Here is a 19,949-nt window from a genome sequence, read left to right as displayed (position 1 = left end):
CATGGCGGCCGGGCTGGCCACAGAGCGCGGAGGGAAAGCCGAGGACCCGCGGACAGCCCGGCACGGACGGCGCCCGCGTCCGCCATCTACTTCCGGGATTTAAAACTTCTTCCCGGAAGCCAGGCCGGCGTCCCCATGACAACCGACGTTGGGTCTCCGAGGTGAGCGTGCTTGAAGAGTGGGGAAAAGGGACCAGGGTCGGAGTTTTCGTTGTCGCTGTTTGGGTTTGGGTGTTTCGCCAAGACAGCCCCGTGTTGAGGTGAACTGGGAAGGGTGAGGAAAACTGCCCTGGGGACAGAGGGAACGCGGCACCGAGCGGTGGGACGGACCGAAGACGGCTTCGTTCTGTCGCGCATCACTGCTGCCCTAAAGCGGAGGTCATCCTTCCCGTAGATTTGGCGGTGGGCGCTTCTGGGTCACGGTTCCTCACGACAGCTCTCCGTGGTGGCCCGTGAAGTCCTAGCTTAGAGCGCGGGCTTTGGTGTCACCCCCCGTTGTGAACCCTGGCTCTGCTCACCAGCTACCTGGAGGAATGACTTGAACCCTGACCCTGTATTCTTGTCTTCAGAACGGGGGATCATTCTTAACTACCTTGCAGAGCAGTTGCGAGGATTAAAGGAAGTTATACCTGGTTGAGGTTAACGTGGTGCTGGTAGGGGGTGATAGCTATCAGTATTATTTGAGGAATGAGTGAAATTGCCATCATGCAGCCACTCAAGGCGGGGGGGGGGGGGGGCTTCTTCACCAGGTGAGGTGGATGCGGTTCGCTAACCTCTCAGAGCCACTGTATAATATGGGGATTATATTCGTAATAACTGTCTCCTTCTCAAGATGGGTATAGGAGTAAATAATGTAATGAATATAAAGAGTTTGTAAATTGTAAAACATTTTATAGATGTTAATTAAAACTTTTTTTTTTAATTTTTTTTTTCAACGTTTATTTATTTTTGGGACAGAGAGAGACAGAGCATGAACGGGGGAGGGGCAGAGAGAGAGGGAGACACAGAATCGGAAACAGGCTCCAGGCTCTGAGCCATCAGCCCAGAGCCTGACGCGGGGCTCGAACTCATGGACCGCGAGATCGTGACCCGGCTGAAGTCGGACGCTTAACCGACTGCGCCACCCAGGCGCCCCTAATTAAAACTTTTTAAATATATATTTATTTTTGAGAGCGAGAAAGAGAGAGAGGGAGACAGAGAATCCGAAGCAGACTCCAGGCTCCCAAGATGTCAGCACAGAGCCCCCACGGGGGTGGGGCTCGAACCCAGAACTGTGAGATCATGACCCGAGCTGAAGTCGGACACTCGACCGACTGAGCCATCCATGTGCCCCGATTTACAGATGTTAATTTAATTTCACTCTCTTACACTTCACAGGATTTTGAAATTTGTTTGTAGATTTCACCCGGCTGGAGGGGTCACAGGACACCTTGGGCCTTGGAATGTACCTTCCCCGGTGCCACTATGTGGCTGCCACCTTAAACATAAAAGTTTTGCAGAAGACCACGATTTCCTCTCAGCCTTTTCTGCCTGCACCTCTTCCCACTTCTCCTGTGCCAACGTCTTTCCCACCTAGTGACATATCAGCCTGTTACATAAGAGGCAGCTTTGGGCAGTAGTTAAGAGCACAGACTCTGGACCCAGGCTGCCTGATTCTGAATCCCAGCTCTGCCACTGCTACTGGCAATGTGATCTTGGACAAATAATTTTTCCTCTCTGAGCCTCCAGTGTCCTATCTGTAAAATGGGTAGCGTAATGATAGTGTGTCTTCTACTTCATGGGGTTATTATGAAATTTAAATAATGTTAGTGCTGAGGATAGTCCCTGGCAGGGATGCCTGGCTGGCCCAGTTGGTGGAGCAGGTGACTCTTGATATTGGGGTCATGAGTTTGAGCCCCCCCCCCAAAATAAAGTCCCTGGCAGGGGCGCCTGGGTGGCTCAGTCGGTTAGGCGTCCAACTTCAGCTCAGGTCATGATCTCACGGTCCGTGAGTTCAAGCCCCGCATCGGGCTCTGTGCTGACAGCTCGGAGCCTGGAGCCTGTTTCGGATTCTGTGTCTCCCTCTCTCTCTGACCCTCCCCCGTTCATGCTCTGTCTCTCTCTGTCTCAAAAATAAATAAATGTTAAAAAAAAAATTTTTTTTTTAAAAAGTCCCTGGCATATTGTGATATATAAAGGTTTGCCGCTTCTATTAGTATTAGAATTAATATTACTGCATGGCAAGACAGTCACTCTTTGTAGTACTCCTGGATTCCTTTGAACTCAAAAGTAGTTAGAAAGAGTTCTGTGTTGGGGCGCCTGGCTGGCTCAGTCAGAGGAGCATGTGACTCTTGGTTTCGGAGCTGTGAATTCAAGCCCCGTGTTGGGTGTAGAGATTACTTACAGCAATCAGGTAAATTAAAATGAAGAAAGGAAAGGAAGGAAGGACAAAATGAGCTCTGCACTTAGAAGCTTCCAGGAATGGAGAAAGTTGGAGGGTGAGAGTCCCTGGAAGGAGTGACTAGTGGATTTTTTGGTGGCGGTAGTGGCTTGGTCATTGGTGTGTCCCAAGCACATAGAATGCTGCCTGGGACGTAGTAGGTCCTCAGTGAATGTCGTATTAATGACTTTCTAATGACCTTTTTGTTTTGTTTTGTTTTGTTTTGTCCTCAACAGGCCCTTGTCTTAGAGCAAGGGGAGCAGCTCTGATTCTGAGGAACTAGTGCTTCTCCCTGAGTGCTGGGGAGAAAGCCAGGAGCAGTTTTCTGGGTAACTGTGGAATGTGCCCCGCTGGGCCCACCAGAGCAGCAGCAGGATGCTCCAGACCAGTAACTACAGCCTGGTGCTCTCCCTGCAGTTCCTGCTGCTGTCCTATGACCTCTTCGTCAATTCCTTCTCGGAGCTACTCCGAATGGCTCCCGTCGTCCAGTTGGTGCTCTTCATGTGAGTTCAGGGGGTGGGACTGGACGGCTGAACCCAAGCAGTTAGAAGGCCCCGACGATTAGGATTTAGCGTTTTAAAGTAGCTGATGGAAAAACCTCAGGGAAAATCAGATTTCACCCATGTTGGGTACTCCACGGTACGGAGACATGTCAGAGGTCCTGTGTTTCTATACTTCTAGCAGGGGCCCGGGATACAGGGAGCAGTCAGAGGGTCAGACTGCTCACCGTGTCATTTTCTTCCTCTGTGAGTAGAAATCTTGGCTTACTCTGCCGTGAAAGGGGGTTGCAAAATGGCAGGTTAAAAAGGTACTCTATCAGTTCTCTATATGCTGTGGAAGCGGATGGCATTTTTCCTGCACAAAGATTCAGAGACTCCATGAGGCAAGTTCTCGACAGAAGACTAGTTTTCGGCACCGTCTTCCTTCCTTCGGCACTGTCGCATGAATACATGTGACGGGCATTCATTGGCCTGCCGGACCGTGTTCTAGTTGCAGTGGCAAACCTGATAATTTCCTGCTCTCACATGGCTTCCATTCTAGAAGCCCCCATTGACCCCTCCCATTGAGAGGGACAATGAACCCATTTTTTTCAAGATAATTTTATAGGGTAATAAATGTTTACAGTGGATGTGAAGTAGGTGGGGGTGGGGAGAGGAGGGCTACCCTAGGCGTAGGGTTAAAGAAGAGTCTTTCTGAAGAGGGGACACTTGAACTGAGACCTGAATGGCACTAAGGCACCGTCTGTGCAAAGATGGGGGGAAAGGTGTTGCCGTCTTGCTAGATGAAAATGTCTGACGGGACCAGGTTATGCGACAGGCGGGGCCGGCTTTGGACAGAAGAAACCGTCTTCTCACCAGTGTCTAGCGGTTAAAAGTGTCAGAGCAAGAAAACCTTGTCTGTGGACTGCGGCTCAAGTGATGGGGCCAGCCCGTAGTTTTAGTCTCGTGTCATTTGGGACCCAAAGCCCATGCTATCTCTAGGGAGTTTCCGGAGGTCTAGATCACAGGGAAGGCCAGACTTCGTAGTGTCCGTTAGGACCCAGGGCCAGCTCTTGGGTCGTCCCACAGACCTCCATTTGGCTGTGCTTTGTTTTATGTTTGCAGCATCCAGGATATCGCAATCCTTTTCAACATCATCATCATTTTCCTCATGTTCTTCAACACCTTCGTCTTCCAGGCTGGCTTGGTCAACCTCCTATTCCATAAGTTCAAAGGGACCATCATCCTCACAGCTGTGTACTTCGCCCTCAGCATCTCCTTTCATGTCTGGGTCATGGTAAGAGCGGAGCTCTGAATTCCTGAACCCTTAAGGGGCTAGGAGTAGCTTTTTCTTGAGGAAGCCACGAGGAAGCCAGCATCATTCTTTTACATGTCAAAGAATCCTTGATGGGAAACCGGTGAAATGAGTGTGGTCCCGCCTGGGGTTGGGCATGTGAGAGCTCCATGCGGCACCTCTGCCCAACCTTTTGTGTTAAAGAACTGCCTTGTCCAAGAGTCAGGGGCCATTTCTGGAATATTCAGCTCACCTTTGCCCCCAACAGTCCAGCCAGAGCTAAAACAGGAAGTCGAATCCGTTTTATCATTAGCTATTTGGGCAGGTGGGTGTTGAGACAGGGAATTCTTAGGCATCCGTGTCCCATGGGAAATGGCCAGGCCAAGAGTGCCCCTTGCCCTTTAGTGCTTCGTGCCCTCTGCTCTGTCCCCGTCACTTATACTGGAAGAACCCTTCTCCAGTGTGCCTCAGAGCAAATGCCAGGTTTCGTGGTTCCGGATTTCTCCTGCTTCACGAATGGTTCTGTCTGTTTGGGTATGGCCTGTGTTTCTCGCGTACTCATTTGGATGGAACACAGTAAAACCTCAGGGTTCTCTAGTCGTTCCTATACTAACGCCACCTTACACTGAGCCGTCTGTTAAGTTGCCCTTGTTATTCCACGGAGGGAAGTAGAGCTCACAGGAAAGAAAGAGCAGTGCCAACGTCTCTAGGTGCTTCCTGAAGAAGATTGTCTCTGCTCTCCCTCCTGGGGCCAAAATAGGTCCTGGCTTTGTACTGTAAAGCTGTTAATCTGATTAAACCTTGGGGGCACTAAGCCTTTATCCGACGGGAACCGAGCCTGAGATCGTCAAGGCAAGACAGTGACCACACCGAACTCCTTCTGAGATCATGTATAGCACTTCTCCTTGGAAAAGGCTGTGGAATGGGAGGAAGGAGATAGCTTAGTTCAAACTTCCTCCTTCAGGGCTAAAAGGCCATTTCCTTTGCGGCAGAAAAGGGAGTTTGAAGCTCCTTTGAGAAACACTACTTGGGGTTGTGGGAAGAAAGGAGGGGGAGATCAGCCTGATTTAAAACCACGTGGCATGTCTGCAGCTAACCAAGGTGGAGATGCTAGGGCCTCATCTGGTGGCTAAGCTTTCCCTGTCTCCTCATGTCTCCTGCAGAACTTACGCTGGAAAAATTCCAGCCGCTTTGTCTGGACAGACGGACTTCAAACGCTGTTTGTATTCCAGAGATTAGGTAAGGACCAGAGCAACCTCAGGCCTCACGTCGGTGCCACCATTGGCTCGGGCTACTAAGGCCCTTGATCCTGCCTTCCCCGTCCATCACGGCCAGCATGGGATGAGTGGATCAGCCGTGGCAAGAACAGGAGAGATTATGGCCCACTGCCCTTGCTGGGAGTCACTGGGAGATCCTGAGGCAGGGCGCCCCTCAGCCTTGGTAGGTTTGGTTCTTAGCCTGAAACGAATACTCAGGAGCGTCCCTGAAGCTTCTTCTCTACTTATCCACAGCGGCGGTGTTATACTGTTACTTCTACAAACGGACAGCCGTGAGACTGGGCGATCCTCGCTTCTACCAGGACTCGTTATGGCTGCGCAGGGAGTTCACACAAGTCCGGAGGTGACCGCTTCTCGTCACACTGATGGAGGCCTTTCCTTCCTGACAGATGCTACGCTTGTGGTCCTGTGGGGTGGGGGTTGGCCCTGTGTACAGGAAGCAGCTTGACTTTCCTAGGACAGGCTCAGGCCACTTGTGTTGTGCAGTCAGGAAGGAGGATCTTCCCTCTTGCAAGTTAAAGTGTTTCCCAATACAGATTTCAGTACACAACCCTCCCCGGCCTCCTACCTCAGGTCCCTTTTCCTTTTCTGCCCTCTACTCCTCTTCCTCACGGAAGGCAGTGAGGCTTTATCCTTGGCGAGCTATCACTTAGCCTGGTCCAGGAGGGGCTCCTGGCACCTACCTTCTTTGCACCAAGCACTAATTAATGACTGAAGGATGCAAAGAGTGTCATTTCTGAGCTCCTGACTGATGACACCGTAGACATGTAGATTTTATACCCAAGGCGCTTTTTTTACATTTTATAAATAGGAAATAAATTGAATTCTTTTTCCAGAAATGGTGGAGTCTGTCTGTCTAGCTACATCTCTTCTCAGATAAGAGGCGTGTCAAGTCCTAACCTAGCGTCTTCTTGAGCCACAGAACAAATACAGATATTTATTGAGTGCCATCATGAGTATAAGCTATTTCTATAGGAATTGGGGATGTAATCTGACGCCCCACCCCGACCCTTGGAGTTCCAAACTTCGGTGCTTTATCCAGACTCTCCCTGCCATTAGGACCCTAAACTGCTCTCAGAAGAATAAAAATGTTCCTTAGCCTGCTTTGGCAAAAGAAAATTTTAAAGTGCATGTGCCCGTAGTATCCGTTTTCTGTTGTCAGAATAGTGTGTAACACTATCACGAAACTTCACTGGTGCGTAACAACGAACGGTTACATGGCTCTGGAGTCTCGGGGTTCAGCTGGTCGGGCTGGTTCAGGTGATATCTGCCGGGCTTGCTCATGTGTGTGTGGTCAGCTGTGGGTCAGCCAGGCGGCTGTGATGATCTTGGGATTTGGGCTCTTGGCTAACCTGGGCCAGCCTCAGCTGGAATGACTGGGCTGTTCTGGTTCTCATGACTCATCCTTCAGAAGACTAGCCTGGGTCTCTTCACATGACAGCGGCCGAGGAGCAGAAGAATGAGCCCCATTGTGTAATCTTCCTTCAGCCCTCTGCTTTTATCGTGTCCCTTAGACCCCCATTGGTCAAAGCAAGTCATATGACTGAGCCTGGGGTCCAAGTGGGAAAGCACTACAAAGCTTCCTGGGAAAAGGCACGGATACAGGGAGGGCCACTGATTCAGTCTACCCCACCAGAAAGTTGCTCTATGGAACTCATTGTTCAGAGGTACTTTAGCACGGAGGTTGGCAACCTTTTTCTGTGAGGCACCAGATAGTAATTATTTTAGATTTCAAGGGCCACATATATGGTCTTTGTTGCAACCATAAGCACACCTTCCTTTACTGTACTTCACGGGTGCTGTGGTGTTTCGTATAAATACAAGGTTGGTGGCAAGCCTGTGTCGAGCCAGTCTGTTGGCGCCATTTTTTCCAACAGCATTTGCTCACTTCATGTCTCTGGGTCAATTTTGGTCATTCTCAAAATATTCCAAGCTCTTGCGTTGTTAATGTATTTGCTGTGGTGCTGTGTGCTCAGTGATGTTGTTGTTACTATTGTAATCGTTGGGGGCACCGCGGACCGCGCCCATGGTAGACAGCAAATATAGGCCATAAGTGTGCGGCATGTCGTGACCATTCCACCGACTGGCTGTCCCCATCTCTCTCCCTCTCCTCAGGCCTCCCTATTCCTGAGACACAACATTATTGGAGTTAGGCCACCGAATAAGCCTAAATGGCTTCTGAGTGTTCGAGTGAAAGGAAGAGGTGCACATCTGTCACTGAAAGTCCAAAGCCAGCGTGACTGAGCTCAGTGAGGAAGGTGGGCTTCAAAAGCCAAGATGGGCCGAAAGCGAGGCCTCTTCGGCCAAGCGGTGAGCCAAGTTGTGAATGCAAAGGGAAGTTCCTAGAGGAAATGAAAAGTGCCACTCTGGCGTTCATACACACGAAGCAAAGCCACCTAGTTGCTGGTTCCCAGAGAGTCTGAGCGGTCTGGAGAGAAGACCAAACCAGCCTCAACAGTCCTATAAGCCGGCGCCTAACCTGGAGCAAGGCCTGAACGCTCCTTAATTCTGTGAGGGCTGAGAGAGGTGAGGAGGCTTCTGAAGGAAAGTCCGAAACTAGTGGAGGTGGGTTCAGGAGGCTTAAGGAAAGAAGGCATCTCCAGAACATCAGAGTGCGGGGGGAGCAGCTGCATGGTACACAGGCAGGACCCTCCCTCCAGCAAAACGATTACAACTCACTGGAAGCTCGAGTGATGGTTCGCAATTTTTAGCAATTATTTTGTAATTAAGGTATATGCGTAGTTTTTTTAGACATGATGCTAGTTAACACTGGCTTGACCGCAGTGTAGTGTGAGCACAACTTAGATATACACCAGGAAACCAAAGCATTCACTGGACTCGCTCTATTGCGATGTTTTTCTTGTGGCGGTCTGGAACATTCTGAGGGCCGCCTGTGCGCAACCTTAGCGTCGTAGCGTGAGAGCAGCATGGTGATAGGTCAGCGAGTGCCTGTGGCTGTGTCCCCATAAAACTATGGACACTGAAATCTGAATTTCATATCATGTTCTTGTATCACAGAGTATTTTTCTTTAGACTTTTTTTTAGCCACGTAAAAAATGTAAAGCTACTCTTAGCTCAAGGGCTGTGCAAAAACAGGCTAGATTTGCCCCGGGCCAAAGTATGTTGAGCCCTGGTTTAGAAGCCTAGAATCAAGTTCTGGGGAAAGAGAGACTATAGGTAATCTGCTGTGCTGTCGAGACTTTAACAGATATCAGGGGCGCCTGGGGGGCTCAGTCGGTTAAGTGTCCGACTCTTAATTTCAGCTCAGGTCATGATCTCACGGGTTCGTGGGTTTGAGCCCTGCGTTGGGCTCTGTACTGACACCACAGTCTGCTTGGGATTCTCTTTCTCTCAAAAAAAAATTTTTTTTAACAGTTATTGAAAAAGTACAATGTTCAAATAAACCGTGTAAGGGGTGTGTGTGTGTGTGTGTGTGCACGCGCGCGCGCACTTAATATGTTCATGTGGTACAAAATTCAAGTTCTAAAAAGGTCTATGCAATTAATCTTTACATTGCTGTATCTCAGCCACTGAGTTCCTTCCTCCCCACCCCCCCCCCCGCCCCTCCCTGACAATCTACATTTACTTATATACTTCTTATAAACACTGTAACATGTCAGAAACATTTTTACAAAAAAAATATACAAAAGACAAGAACAAAACAGTTGTCATCATCCTATCCCAGCCATTTATTTCAAATCTTGGATGATATGTGTATATATTTTCAATGCAGGTGTGATTATGGGGAATATGCCATAAACCAGTTTACTCCCCACCTCCCCCCACCCCCCCACCCCCAACTCAGCAGTAGGAATGTGTTTTTTAAATGTGATGTTAAATTAACTCCCTGGGGACAGTCAGCTTTCAAAGTTCAGAGGAAAGAAAAGAATTTTACAAGTGCTTAAAGACTTAATAGCATGCAGTTTCTGCTGGCTGACCAGTGCTCCAGCCAGTAACTAGAAAAAACCCCAAAAAGATAAACTATAAAAAATCGTCTCTTAAAAGGGCTTCAGAGAATTACTGAAGGAAAGAGGATTGGGGGACCTAAAATTCTACAGCAGGGAGATTCACAGAGAAGCGAGCTGACAGTTTGCGGCAGATTTTTCCCAGGGGGCATTTGCTGATTCTGGGTTTGAGCAAGAAGCTAGGAATCCAAGCATTTCCCAGATGTGGGTTACATAGCCAGGAAACCAAGAGGCCAGCCGAGCTTAGTGGTCTTATCACGCTGGAGGAGCAAAATCGAGGGCTAGAGGAGCCTTAAAAACAAAACATTATCTCCTCAAGATACTTACCTAATCTTCGGGCCAGAGGCTATCAAAAGCTAAGCCTCAAAGCTCTGAGAAGCAGAACAGAATTTTTGGCAGATTTATGGAGCTGATAATTAGAATCCAGGAGGGAACGGGTAAGCAGATAAAAAGCTCTAGAGGACCCCTTACCAGGAACACGATGAAACAGGTAGACTGGTATCTATCAAAACTGGAGTGCAGCCTCAAACCATGTAGTTCCTGAGTGAGTTATCTGCCTTGCAGAGAAAAGAGTGGAGGAAAAAACATCTAGAGACACTATTACTTATTTATTTATTTGAGAGAGCAAGCACCCATGTGCAAGTCGGGGAGGAGCAAACAGAGGGGGAGAGAAAGAATGCCACGCAGGCCCCTCACTGACAGTGCAGAGCCCGACGCAGGGCTTGAACTCAAGAACCATGAGATCACGACCTGAGCTGAAATCAAGTGTTGGATGCTTAACCGACTGAGCCCAAACAGCTCCTTGAAGATACTGGAGATTGAAGGGAAAGGTCGAGGGGCAGTCCACACTCAAAAGAGGAGAACTATGCGAGAAAATTCCCTATTTGTGCTGCTCGTAGCTTGATAGTAGACAAAGTGGCACGTACAATACGCTGGTGGAAAATCCCAGAACCATAGCCCCGAGCCCGGGCAACCGGAGCCGCTGGCAAGAAAGATGAGAATCTCAGAAGGGAGGAGCCCGAGAGGCGGGAATCCCCAGATTCTGTCTGTCCACATTTCTGCCCAGGCTCTGGACCACGCATGTGCAAGCCAGACTCAAGGCCGCTCGGCCAAAGACAGATGGAGACTGGGATTGGAGTCGTCACCCAGTAAGTGTGGTCTGCGGTGTGTATCCAGCCAGGCTGATTACCTGATGCAACCAAAGGAACATTGCTCTTTGCAGACACAAGTAACGGAAACCGGAGTGTCCACACCTCAGCATTCTCGGAACTGACACGGACACTGAGACGAACCAGATCCTGGAATTAACAGACAAGGGTATTAAAGCAGCAATGGAAACCCGTTCTCAGAAAAATGATAGGTGACCTCAGCACAGAAACCAATTATTTTTGAAAAACAGAAATCCCGGATTTCTGAAATAAAGACATTTGCAAATAAAAGACATTTGCAGATAAAGAGAATTAGTTGCCAAGAAATGCTGAAGGAGTTCTTTGGCTTGAGGGAAACGACAACAGATGGAAACTCAGATCCTCAGAAAGGAACAGAGCACATCAGAAACCGTGTCTAGTTAAATCTTTTTTTTTTCCTGTTAATTTCTTTACAAGACATATGAGTGTAGTATGCACATTGTTTTCAAGTACGCAGGATATTGGCCAGTATACGTTGGGCCACAAAACAATTCTCAATGCATTTAAGAAACAATAAATTTAAAAGGATAGAGAGTGGGGCGCCTGGGTGGCTCAGTCGGTTAAGCGTCCGACTTCGGCTCAGGTCACGATCTCGTGGTATGTGAGTTCGAGCCCCGCGTCGGGCTCTGTGCTGACTGCTCAGAGCCTGGAGCCTGTTTCAGATTCTGTGTCTCCCTCTCTCTCTGACCCTCCCCCGTTCATGCTCTGTCTCTCTCTGTCTCAAAAATAAATAAACGTTAAAAAAAAAAAGGATAGAGAGTAAGTTCTTTGATAACGGGACTGAGCTAGAAATCAGTAACAATAAGACAGCCAGGTGGTCAGTCGAGGTCCAAACAGGAGATAGAAACCACATGGTCATTTAAACACGACAAGTTGACTGTAAAGAATCATTAACGACAATAGATGTAGGGAGAATTCTAAAAGGGTACCTGAGGGCTGAAGGAGAGTACCCAAGGGAGGACAAGCTTGGCAGAGTCCCCAGCCCCCAAGGCCGGGGGTCAGACCTCACCACAGCCCACCGGGTGTAGACAAGTTCACTGGTTTGCCCAGGCCAGAGCTGCTTCGCAGTTGTTAGGCAAGAAACAAGCCTGCCAGGACACAGGGAAGCTGAGGCCGGTGAGCAGGTGCACGGAGGGTAAGGACACCACCTGCAGGCACCAGGCCCAGAGCACACAGTGTCCGAAGGTGGGTCAAAGCTGTTGGGAAGGTGACCAAAGGAGTTAAGAGTGTCCTATGTGTGCGAGCCCAAAGCGCATGACCTCCACGTGGCGGGGGTGGGGGGGGGTGGGGGGGGGTGGGGAGATGGTAATCAGTGGGGAGAAGAGCCAAGGTTGGTGAGCAAATGTACAGAGGGAGTTGGGGCACTGCTGTGGGTACACAGTGTCCATGCCTGGAAGGCTTTGGGGAAAATCATCCCAGGCGTAGATAAGAGGCTGAGGGGCGCAGATGCATAGAATTAGGGAGGTGCCCCAGGGCAAGCCCTGGAGCATGCAGTATCCTTGACAGGAGGGCCGCAGCAAAGTAGTCACTGGGCCTGGACCAGGTCTGCAAGGTTGCTGAGGGAGTGCCTGCTTCACCTGATGCCCCCCTGTGCACCTGCAGTGCTGACAGGCCAGGGCAGGAGCAAGGAAAAGCAAACCAGAGCTCACTGGAGCCTAGAAAGACCCGTCCTTTCCTTCCTTCAGTGTCCCTCCGGCGCCCTCTACTGACAAAGCTAGCATCATGCTCATGCTCGCTGTAAAGGAAGCACCACTGCCAGTCCACTAACATACTGAAGGGTGAATGTGGAGCTAAGAGGCAAAAAGCAGATAATAGAATCCGTCTTTCTGGCTACTCAGATTGCATATGCACCCTTCTGCACCTGTTTGAACTTCCCCATCAGTTCTGTTCGTACCAACAAGATCGATCTATCCTTCCAAGTGATGTTCTCCCCCTTCCCCCCAAATGAGAAGACACAGTCCCAACGGTCACTGTATCCAGAGCTGGCTATAGTAATCACCCTACGGTTTTGGTCATGGTTGCACTAAATATTCTCTTACCTAAAGATCCGATCACAAAGCTGACCTACAGGTTGTACATAAAATGGGAAGTGAAAGGGGGAAAATGGTCAGTAGATGCAAATGAACACACACAAGAACCAAAGAAACCCACGCGAAACCACTACGGTCCTCGTCTTTGTAATTGGTCTCTTTGTAACTGGTCACGAGGTCGGAGCTGATATCCACGGCAGCCTTCTTCAGCTACCCCCTCCATGTTTCCCTTTTCCTCGGCTGAGAATCTGCCGCCCGGGGCTCTTTAACCCAGTAGAGTGAGACAAACGCTCATTCTGAACGATGCTCGTCTTTAACTGCCCTGCTTTGCGTGGGGCATGGATGTATCGGGAGGCGCCCCAGAGGCTCCTCTAGGCTCCAGACAGAGTCTTCGTCGCCTCCATTGTGTAGCAGCGGTGGAATTTTCCCTTGAGAACCAGGATCAGTTACTCCGGCCAGTAGATTGGACCCCTTCCCTTTTCCTTGCCCATTGGTTTAGTGGCATAAGGAGCCCAGAATGGCCACGTGGCAGTCCCATCTTCCAACTCAGTGGTTCCATTCTCGTGTCCCCTTGTGGACCATTCCTCACTTGGGAACTAACGTCTCCAAATCAGCAGGCTCTAACTTTTCAGGATAAGAGGCAAAAACTCTACGGGTGGGGAAGGTATAATAGAAGAGTCATTCCTACTCCCGTCCCGTCGTTCCTGGCCCCATGTTTGCTGGCCAGGGGGCTGACGGCACCATCAAATGGCCTCTGATTCAAAGACCTACTTCATTCTGTAAATCAACCCTCATCCTTTCATGGTGTTGTCTCCCAACTGGTGCCGTAACTGGGTCTTCAGTAAGCTGTTCCACTTTGCAGTTAAGCCCCCTGGTTCCAGGTAGTGATGCACGTGCGGGAAGACTTGTTAATTCCAAGGGCAGAAGCCCCTGGCCACACTTCCTCTGCTGCGAAATGGGTATCTTGATCAGACGCAGTGCTGTACGGAGTACATGGTGTATGTACATGACATCTCTGTCGGGAGGGTCCTGGGAAACAAGGCTCCAGGGTGTGGGTGAGCCAAGGCTGGTGGGCGGGTGTGCAGAGCAGTCGAGGCACTCCTGCACGGGGCTGGTCTAGAGCCTGCGGTGTCCATATCGGGAAAGTTCTGGGAAACTCCCTCTGGGGTGCAGCAAGCTGAGGCTGGTGGGCAGGAGTACAGAGGGATCTGGCTGGTGTGAGGCTGCGGCAAGGGGATCCCAAGCCTGGGGCGGAGGCTAAAAGACGGCTGCGGGCCCCTCCCCTCTTAGCACACAGCTGTCCCCCCCACCCCGCCCCATACACATGTCTGGCGTGACAGACTGTGCAGCGAGAGCAAGAACAATAAAAACGTAGCACACTGGAACCAGGACAAAAGCCCCCTTCTTCCTGCAATGTCCCTCTAGCGTCCTCTTATCATCATGCTCACTGTAAGGGCGAAATGCTTAGAGTCCAGTCCACTGTCACAGAACAGGTACTGACAGGTGAATCTGGGGCTGAGGGGCAATATAGTGATAACTGCCACACTGAGAAACCACTACATATTTAGAGAGTAAATAATAGCACTTGTAAACAATCCACAGATCAAAGAAGATATCAGAAGGGAAGTTAGAAAGTCCTTTGAATGGAATACTAATGAAACGTAAACATTTTTAAATGCCTGTGACGCAGCTTTTATAGAAAAAAAAGATCTGGGGGCCCCTGGGTGGCTCATTCAGTTGGGCATCCGGCTCTTGATTTCAGCTCAGGTCATGATCTCAGGGTTCGTGGGGTCGAGCCCCCCCATCGAGCCCTTCGATGACCGTCGCTTGGAGCCTGCTTGGGATTCTCTGTCTCCCTCTCCCTCTGCCCCTCCCCACCCCTTCTCAAAAAAAATAAATAAATATTGTTAAAAAAAAAAATAAAGATTTTTCTCTCTCTCCCTCTTCCCCCACTCATGCTGTCTCTCTAAAAATAGAAAAAAAGATCTACAATCCATGGTCTAAGTTTTTATCTTAAACCAGAAAAAAGAGCAAAGTACAAAGAGGAATAAAACACCAGAACTAAAGAGAACATGGGCAAAGAATAAAAATATATATAAAGTCAAAGTTAATTCTTTGAAAAGTTAATTGATAAATCTTTACCCAGACGGATCGAGAAAAAGAGAAGACACATATTAAAAATGAAAGACGGAATGTTCCTATAGATACTATGCATATTAAAAGGATCATAAGGTTGTTGTGTATAGACAATTTTATGCCAATACATTTGACAAGTGTTATGAAGTGAACGAATTCATTAAAAGACACAAATCACCAAAACTGGCCGAAGAAAAAAGAGAAATTAAATTCATAATGAAAAGTTTTCCCACAAAGAAAACTTCAGGTATGGACGACTTCACTGATGAATTCTATACATTTAAAGAAGAAACAATATTAATCCTACACAAGCTCTCTCAGAAAACAGAAAAGGAGAGGGGCACGTGGGTGGCTCAGTCAGTTAAGTGTCTGACTCCTGATATGGGCTCAAGTCATGATCTCAGTTTCATGAGTTGGAGCCCCGGGTCGTGCTCTGTGCTGACAGCGTGGAGCCTGCTTGGGACTCTCTCTCTCCTTCTCTCTGCACCACCCCCTCCCCCCTTACTCATGTTCTCCCTTTCTCAAAAATAAATAAACTTAAAAAAGAAAATAGAAGAGGAGAAACATTTCCCAATTCAAATGATTCTATGATACCCTGATAGCAAGATTGACGAATACTTCACAGGAAATAAAACTAAAGATCAATATCCTTCAAGAACATAGATGCATGGGGCACCTGGATGGCTTAGTCAGTTGACAGTCCAACTTTGGCTCAGGTCATCTCACAGTTCATGAGTTCCAGCCCCACATCAGGCTCACTGCTGTCAGCCTGTCAGTGCAGAGCCCGCTTCAGATCCTCTGTCTCCCTCTCTCTGCCCCTCCCCTGCTTGTGCTCTCTCAAAACTAAATATTAAAAAAAATAAAAAAGAACATAGATGCAAACATTTTTTTTTTAATTTTAGCAAATTGAACCTGGCAATATAAAAAGAACAACACATCATAAACAAGTGGAATTTATCCCAGGAATATAAAGTTGGTCTAACATCTAAAAATCAATGAGTGCAATTCACCAAATCGATAGAATAATGGAAAAAAGGCATTTGATCATTAAACAGATGTAGCTGTGACAAAATTCAATACCCATTCATGATGAAAATACTCTGTAAACTAAGAAGAGGAGAGAAATCCATTTACCTGGTAACTGGCATTTCTGAAATGCCTGTAATTAACCTACTGTGGTGGAAGACTGAATGTTTTCTAAAATCAGGGAAAAAGCACATTTCATCCACTTATACTACATCTATTCAACATTGTACTAGATGGCCCAGCCTGAGCAGTAGGAGAAAGGAAAATAAATAAAAGGCATGTATATTTTTTTAAAGTATGCTCTAGATGCAACACGGGGCTCGACCTCATGACCCTGAGATCAAGAGTCACACACTCCACTGACTGAACCACCCAGGCACCCCAAAAGCCCTACATATTGAAAAGAAAGAAGTAAAACTGTCCTTATTTGAAAATGATCACAGTGAACATAAAAATTCCTAAAGAATAAGCAAAAAGGCATCACAACTAGTAAGTTAGTTTGATTTAGCAGGGCATAGGATTCAAAGATGCAGCCAAATTAGCATGTAGAGGGGAATTTATAGCCTTAAAACAAACAGAGAAGAAAGACTGAAAAGGTAAGCTTTAAGTTTCCATCTCAAAAAGAACACCGAGTCCTATAAGGAAGGAAATGAGGAAGAGCAGAAATCTATAAAATAGAACACAAATATAAAGGGAAGAAAACCAAACCCAGAAGTTGGTTCTTTGGAAAGATTAATAACATTAATAAACACCTATCAAATATAAGAAATAAAATTATCAGGAAGAAAAAAGACATCATTACAGATCCCACAGGCATTACAAAATACGAGGCTGATGGAGTTCCTGACTGGCTTGGTTGGTAGAGATGTGACTCTTAATCTCAGGGTCGTGAGTTCAAGCCCCATGTTGGGTGTAAAACTTACTTTAAAAAAATGTATGTATAGGGGCGCCTGGGTGGCTCAGTCGGTTGACTGTCTGACTTCAGCTCAGGTCACGATCTCGCGGTCCATGAGTTCGAGCCCCGCGTCGGGCTCTGGGCTGATGGCTCAGAGCCTGGAGCCTGCTTTTGATTCTGTGTCTCCCTCTCTCTCTGCCCCTCCCCCGTTCATGCTCTGTCTCTGTCTCAAAAATAAATAAAACGTTAAAAAAATTTTTTTAAATGTATGTATATATACACATACACACACACACATATATATGGATGTTATGAAAAACTTCACACCAACACATTTGAAAATTTATAAAAAATGGGAACATCTTTGAAAAACACAAATTTACCCAAACATTACTCAAAAAGTAGAAAATGTAAATGATCCTATACATATTAGAGAAATTTCGTTATTATAAAATTTCTGACAGAAACAGTTCCAGGTTTAGATGGCTTCATCAGTGAATTATCCTTCTAAAGAAATAAACCTCCGTTACACAATCTCTTTCATGTAACAGAAAAAGAAGGAACACTTCTCATTTCATTTTATATGGCCAACTCAACCTTAATACCTAGGTCCTTACAAGAGAGTAAAATCACAGATCAATCTCTCATAACATATGTAAAAACTTGAGCAAAATATTAGCAAATGAAGTCCAATGATGTATAAAAAGGGTAACATATCTACCAAGCATCCCCAAGACCACCCCCCAGATTCAATGATTTGCTGGGAGGACTCACAGGACTCAGCATACAGTCCTGTCCATGGCTTTGATTTATTACAATGAAATGATACAAAGCACAGTCACAAAAAGAAAAGGTGAAGTCTAGAGGAAACCAGGAGCAAGCTTCCAAGAATCCTCTCCCAGTGGAATCACATAAGATGTGCTTAATTCTTCCAGCAAGTTCTGACGACACGTAGGAAGTGTTGTCTACCAGGGAGGCTCATTAAAGACTTGGGTGTCCAAGGGGGCACCTGGGTGGCTCAGTCGGTTAAGCAACTGACTTCGGTTCAGGTCGTGATCTCACGGTTCGTGGTTCAAGCCCCGCATTGGGATCCGTGCTGACAGCTCAGAGCCTGGAGCCTGCTTCAGATTTTGTGTCTCCCTCTCTCTCTCTGCCCCTCCCCTGCTCGTTCACCATCTCTCTCTGTCTCTCACAAATAAATAAACGTTAAAAATAAATAAAGAAAGACTTGGGCGTCCAAGGATTTTACCGGGGGCTGGCTACATAAACAACTTCTGCTTAATATGCACCTACTAAAACTCCAGACTCCTGGAAGGAGACAGGTGTTCAGCAGAAACCACATAGTTTGTACGAACAGTTTAGGCACAGTGAGCCACTTTGGATTGGTGGAAACGTTTTTGAAATCCGAGTTGCCAGACAGTGGTCAAAGGCGAAGCTTTGCAAGTAGGACTTCCTAAGGATAGCAGTCCCAGGCCTGCTCTGTCAACTGTTTTCTGCATGGTATCATCACCAAATGGGTTTCTTTCCAGGAAGGCAAGGCTAATCAAACCTTTGGAAATCAATGTAATTCATTCCATTAGCAGAATAAAAGGGTAAAATATGATCATCTCAATAGATGCAGAGAAAGCAGTCAATAAAATATATCATCAGCCTGTCAGCAAACTAGGAAGAGAAGGGACTTAAAAAATTTTTTTTTAATGTTTGTTTATTTTTTTGGAGAGAGAGACAGAATGTGAGTGGGGAAAGGACAGAGAGGGAGGGAGACACAGAATCCAAAGCTGGCTCCAGGCTCTGAGCTGTCAGCACAGAGCCCCACGCGGGGTTTGAACTCACCGACCGAGATCATGACCTCAGTCGAAGTCGGATGCTTAACCAACTGAGCCACTCAGCCACGAGAAGGGACTTTCTTAATGTGACAGAGTATCTACCAAAAAAGAAAAAAAAAGTCTATATTTAACATATTGATGGTGAAATTTTTTTGTGATGAGAACTTTTAAGATTTTCTTCGCAACTTTCCAATTTGCAATACAATATTATTGACTATACGTTAGCATGATGTACATTACATCCCCATGACTACTTTGTTTTATAACTGGAAGTTTGTATCTCTCGATCCCCTTAACCCATTTTGCCCACCACTCACCCTCATATCCTCCCGTCTGGCAGCCATCAAATTATTCTTTGTATCTATGAGTTTTGTTTGTTCATTTTTTTTTTTAAGTTTATTTTGAGAAAGAGAGAGAGAGAGCAGGGGAGGGGTAGAGAGAGACGGAGAAAGAATCCAAAGCAGGCTGTGTGCTGTCAGCGCAGAGCCTGATGCTGGGCTCGAACTCATGAACTGTGAGGTCATGACCTGAGCTGAAGTCAAGAGTCTTCAAGAGTTGCTCACCTGAGCCACCTAGGTACCCCTGTTTTGTTTCCTTTTAGATTCCACCTGTAAGTGGAATCATCCAGGTATTGTCTTTCTCTGACTTATTTCATTTGGCATAATACCCTTAAGCTCTATCCATGTTGTTGCAAATGGCAAGATTTCTTTTATGGCCGAGTAGTATTCCATTGAATATATAGAAAGAGCATATCTGCTTTCTCCACTCATCCGTTGACAGACGCTTACTCTTTCTATATTTAGCTATTGTGAATAATGTTGCAGTGAACACAGCGATGTATCTGTCTTTTCAAATTAGTGCTTTTGTTTTCTTGGGACGAATACCCAGTAGTGGAGTTACTGGGCCATGTGGTATCTCCATGTTTTATTTTTTGAGGAACCTCCATGTTTTCTAGAAGGGCCGCGTTAATATACATTCCCACCAACAAGTGCACGAGGGTTCCCTTTCCTCCACATCTTGTCAACATTTGTTATTTCTTGTCCTTTAGATACCAGCCATTCGGATAGGTGTGAGGTGACATCTCATTGTGGTTTTGACTTACATCTCCCCGATGACTAGTGACGTTGAGCATCTTTCCATGTGCCTGCGGGCCATCGGTAGGTCTTGTTTGGAAAAATCCTGTTCAGGTCCTCTGCCCGTTTTTTTTCATTAGATTTTTGTCTGTTTTGTTATTGAGCTGTATAAATTCTCTATAGATTTTGGATCCTAATCCCTTACTGGATACATAACTACATTGTAATTGCTCCCTCCTCCAGGCGCCCTGGCTTATTAGGCTGCTTGCTCAGAAATGTGCTAAATCCTTGCCCTGGGCTTCTCGGCTGTGGCATCTATTGTGTGCACCTCTATCTGGGCTCA

The 19,949-nt window shown here is 47.1% G+C and overlaps 1 protein-coding gene across 1 annotated transcript; it reads left to right on the top strand.

Moving 5' to 3' along the window:
• Window positions 1-24: 24 nt before the first annotated feature.
• TMEM138 (transmembrane protein 138) lies at window positions 25-6,307 on the top strand. Its single transcript, XM_015075430.3, has 5 exons — window positions 25-161; window positions 2,655-2,921; window positions 4,023-4,194; window positions 5,355-5,430; window positions 5,703-6,307. Exons 2-5 carry the CDS (start codon window positions 2,794-2,796, stop codon window positions 5,813-5,815), a joined length of 489 nt encoding a protein of 162 aa, XP_014930916.1. The 5' UTR covers window positions 25-161; window positions 2,655-2,793; the 3' UTR covers window positions 5,816-6,307.
• Window positions 6,308-19,949: the final 13,642 nt, after the last annotated feature.

This window comes from Acinonyx jubatus, chromosome D1 (assembly GCF_027475565.1).
Source record: "Acinonyx jubatus isolate Ajub_Pintada_27869175 chromosome D1, VMU_Ajub_asm_v1.0, whole genome shotgun sequence".
Lineage (NCBI taxonomy): Eukaryota > Metazoa > Chordata > Mammalia > Carnivora > Felidae > Acinonyx > Acinonyx jubatus.
Note: the sequence above shows the minus strand (reverse complement) of the source record. Positions and strands in the feature narration are given on the sequence as shown.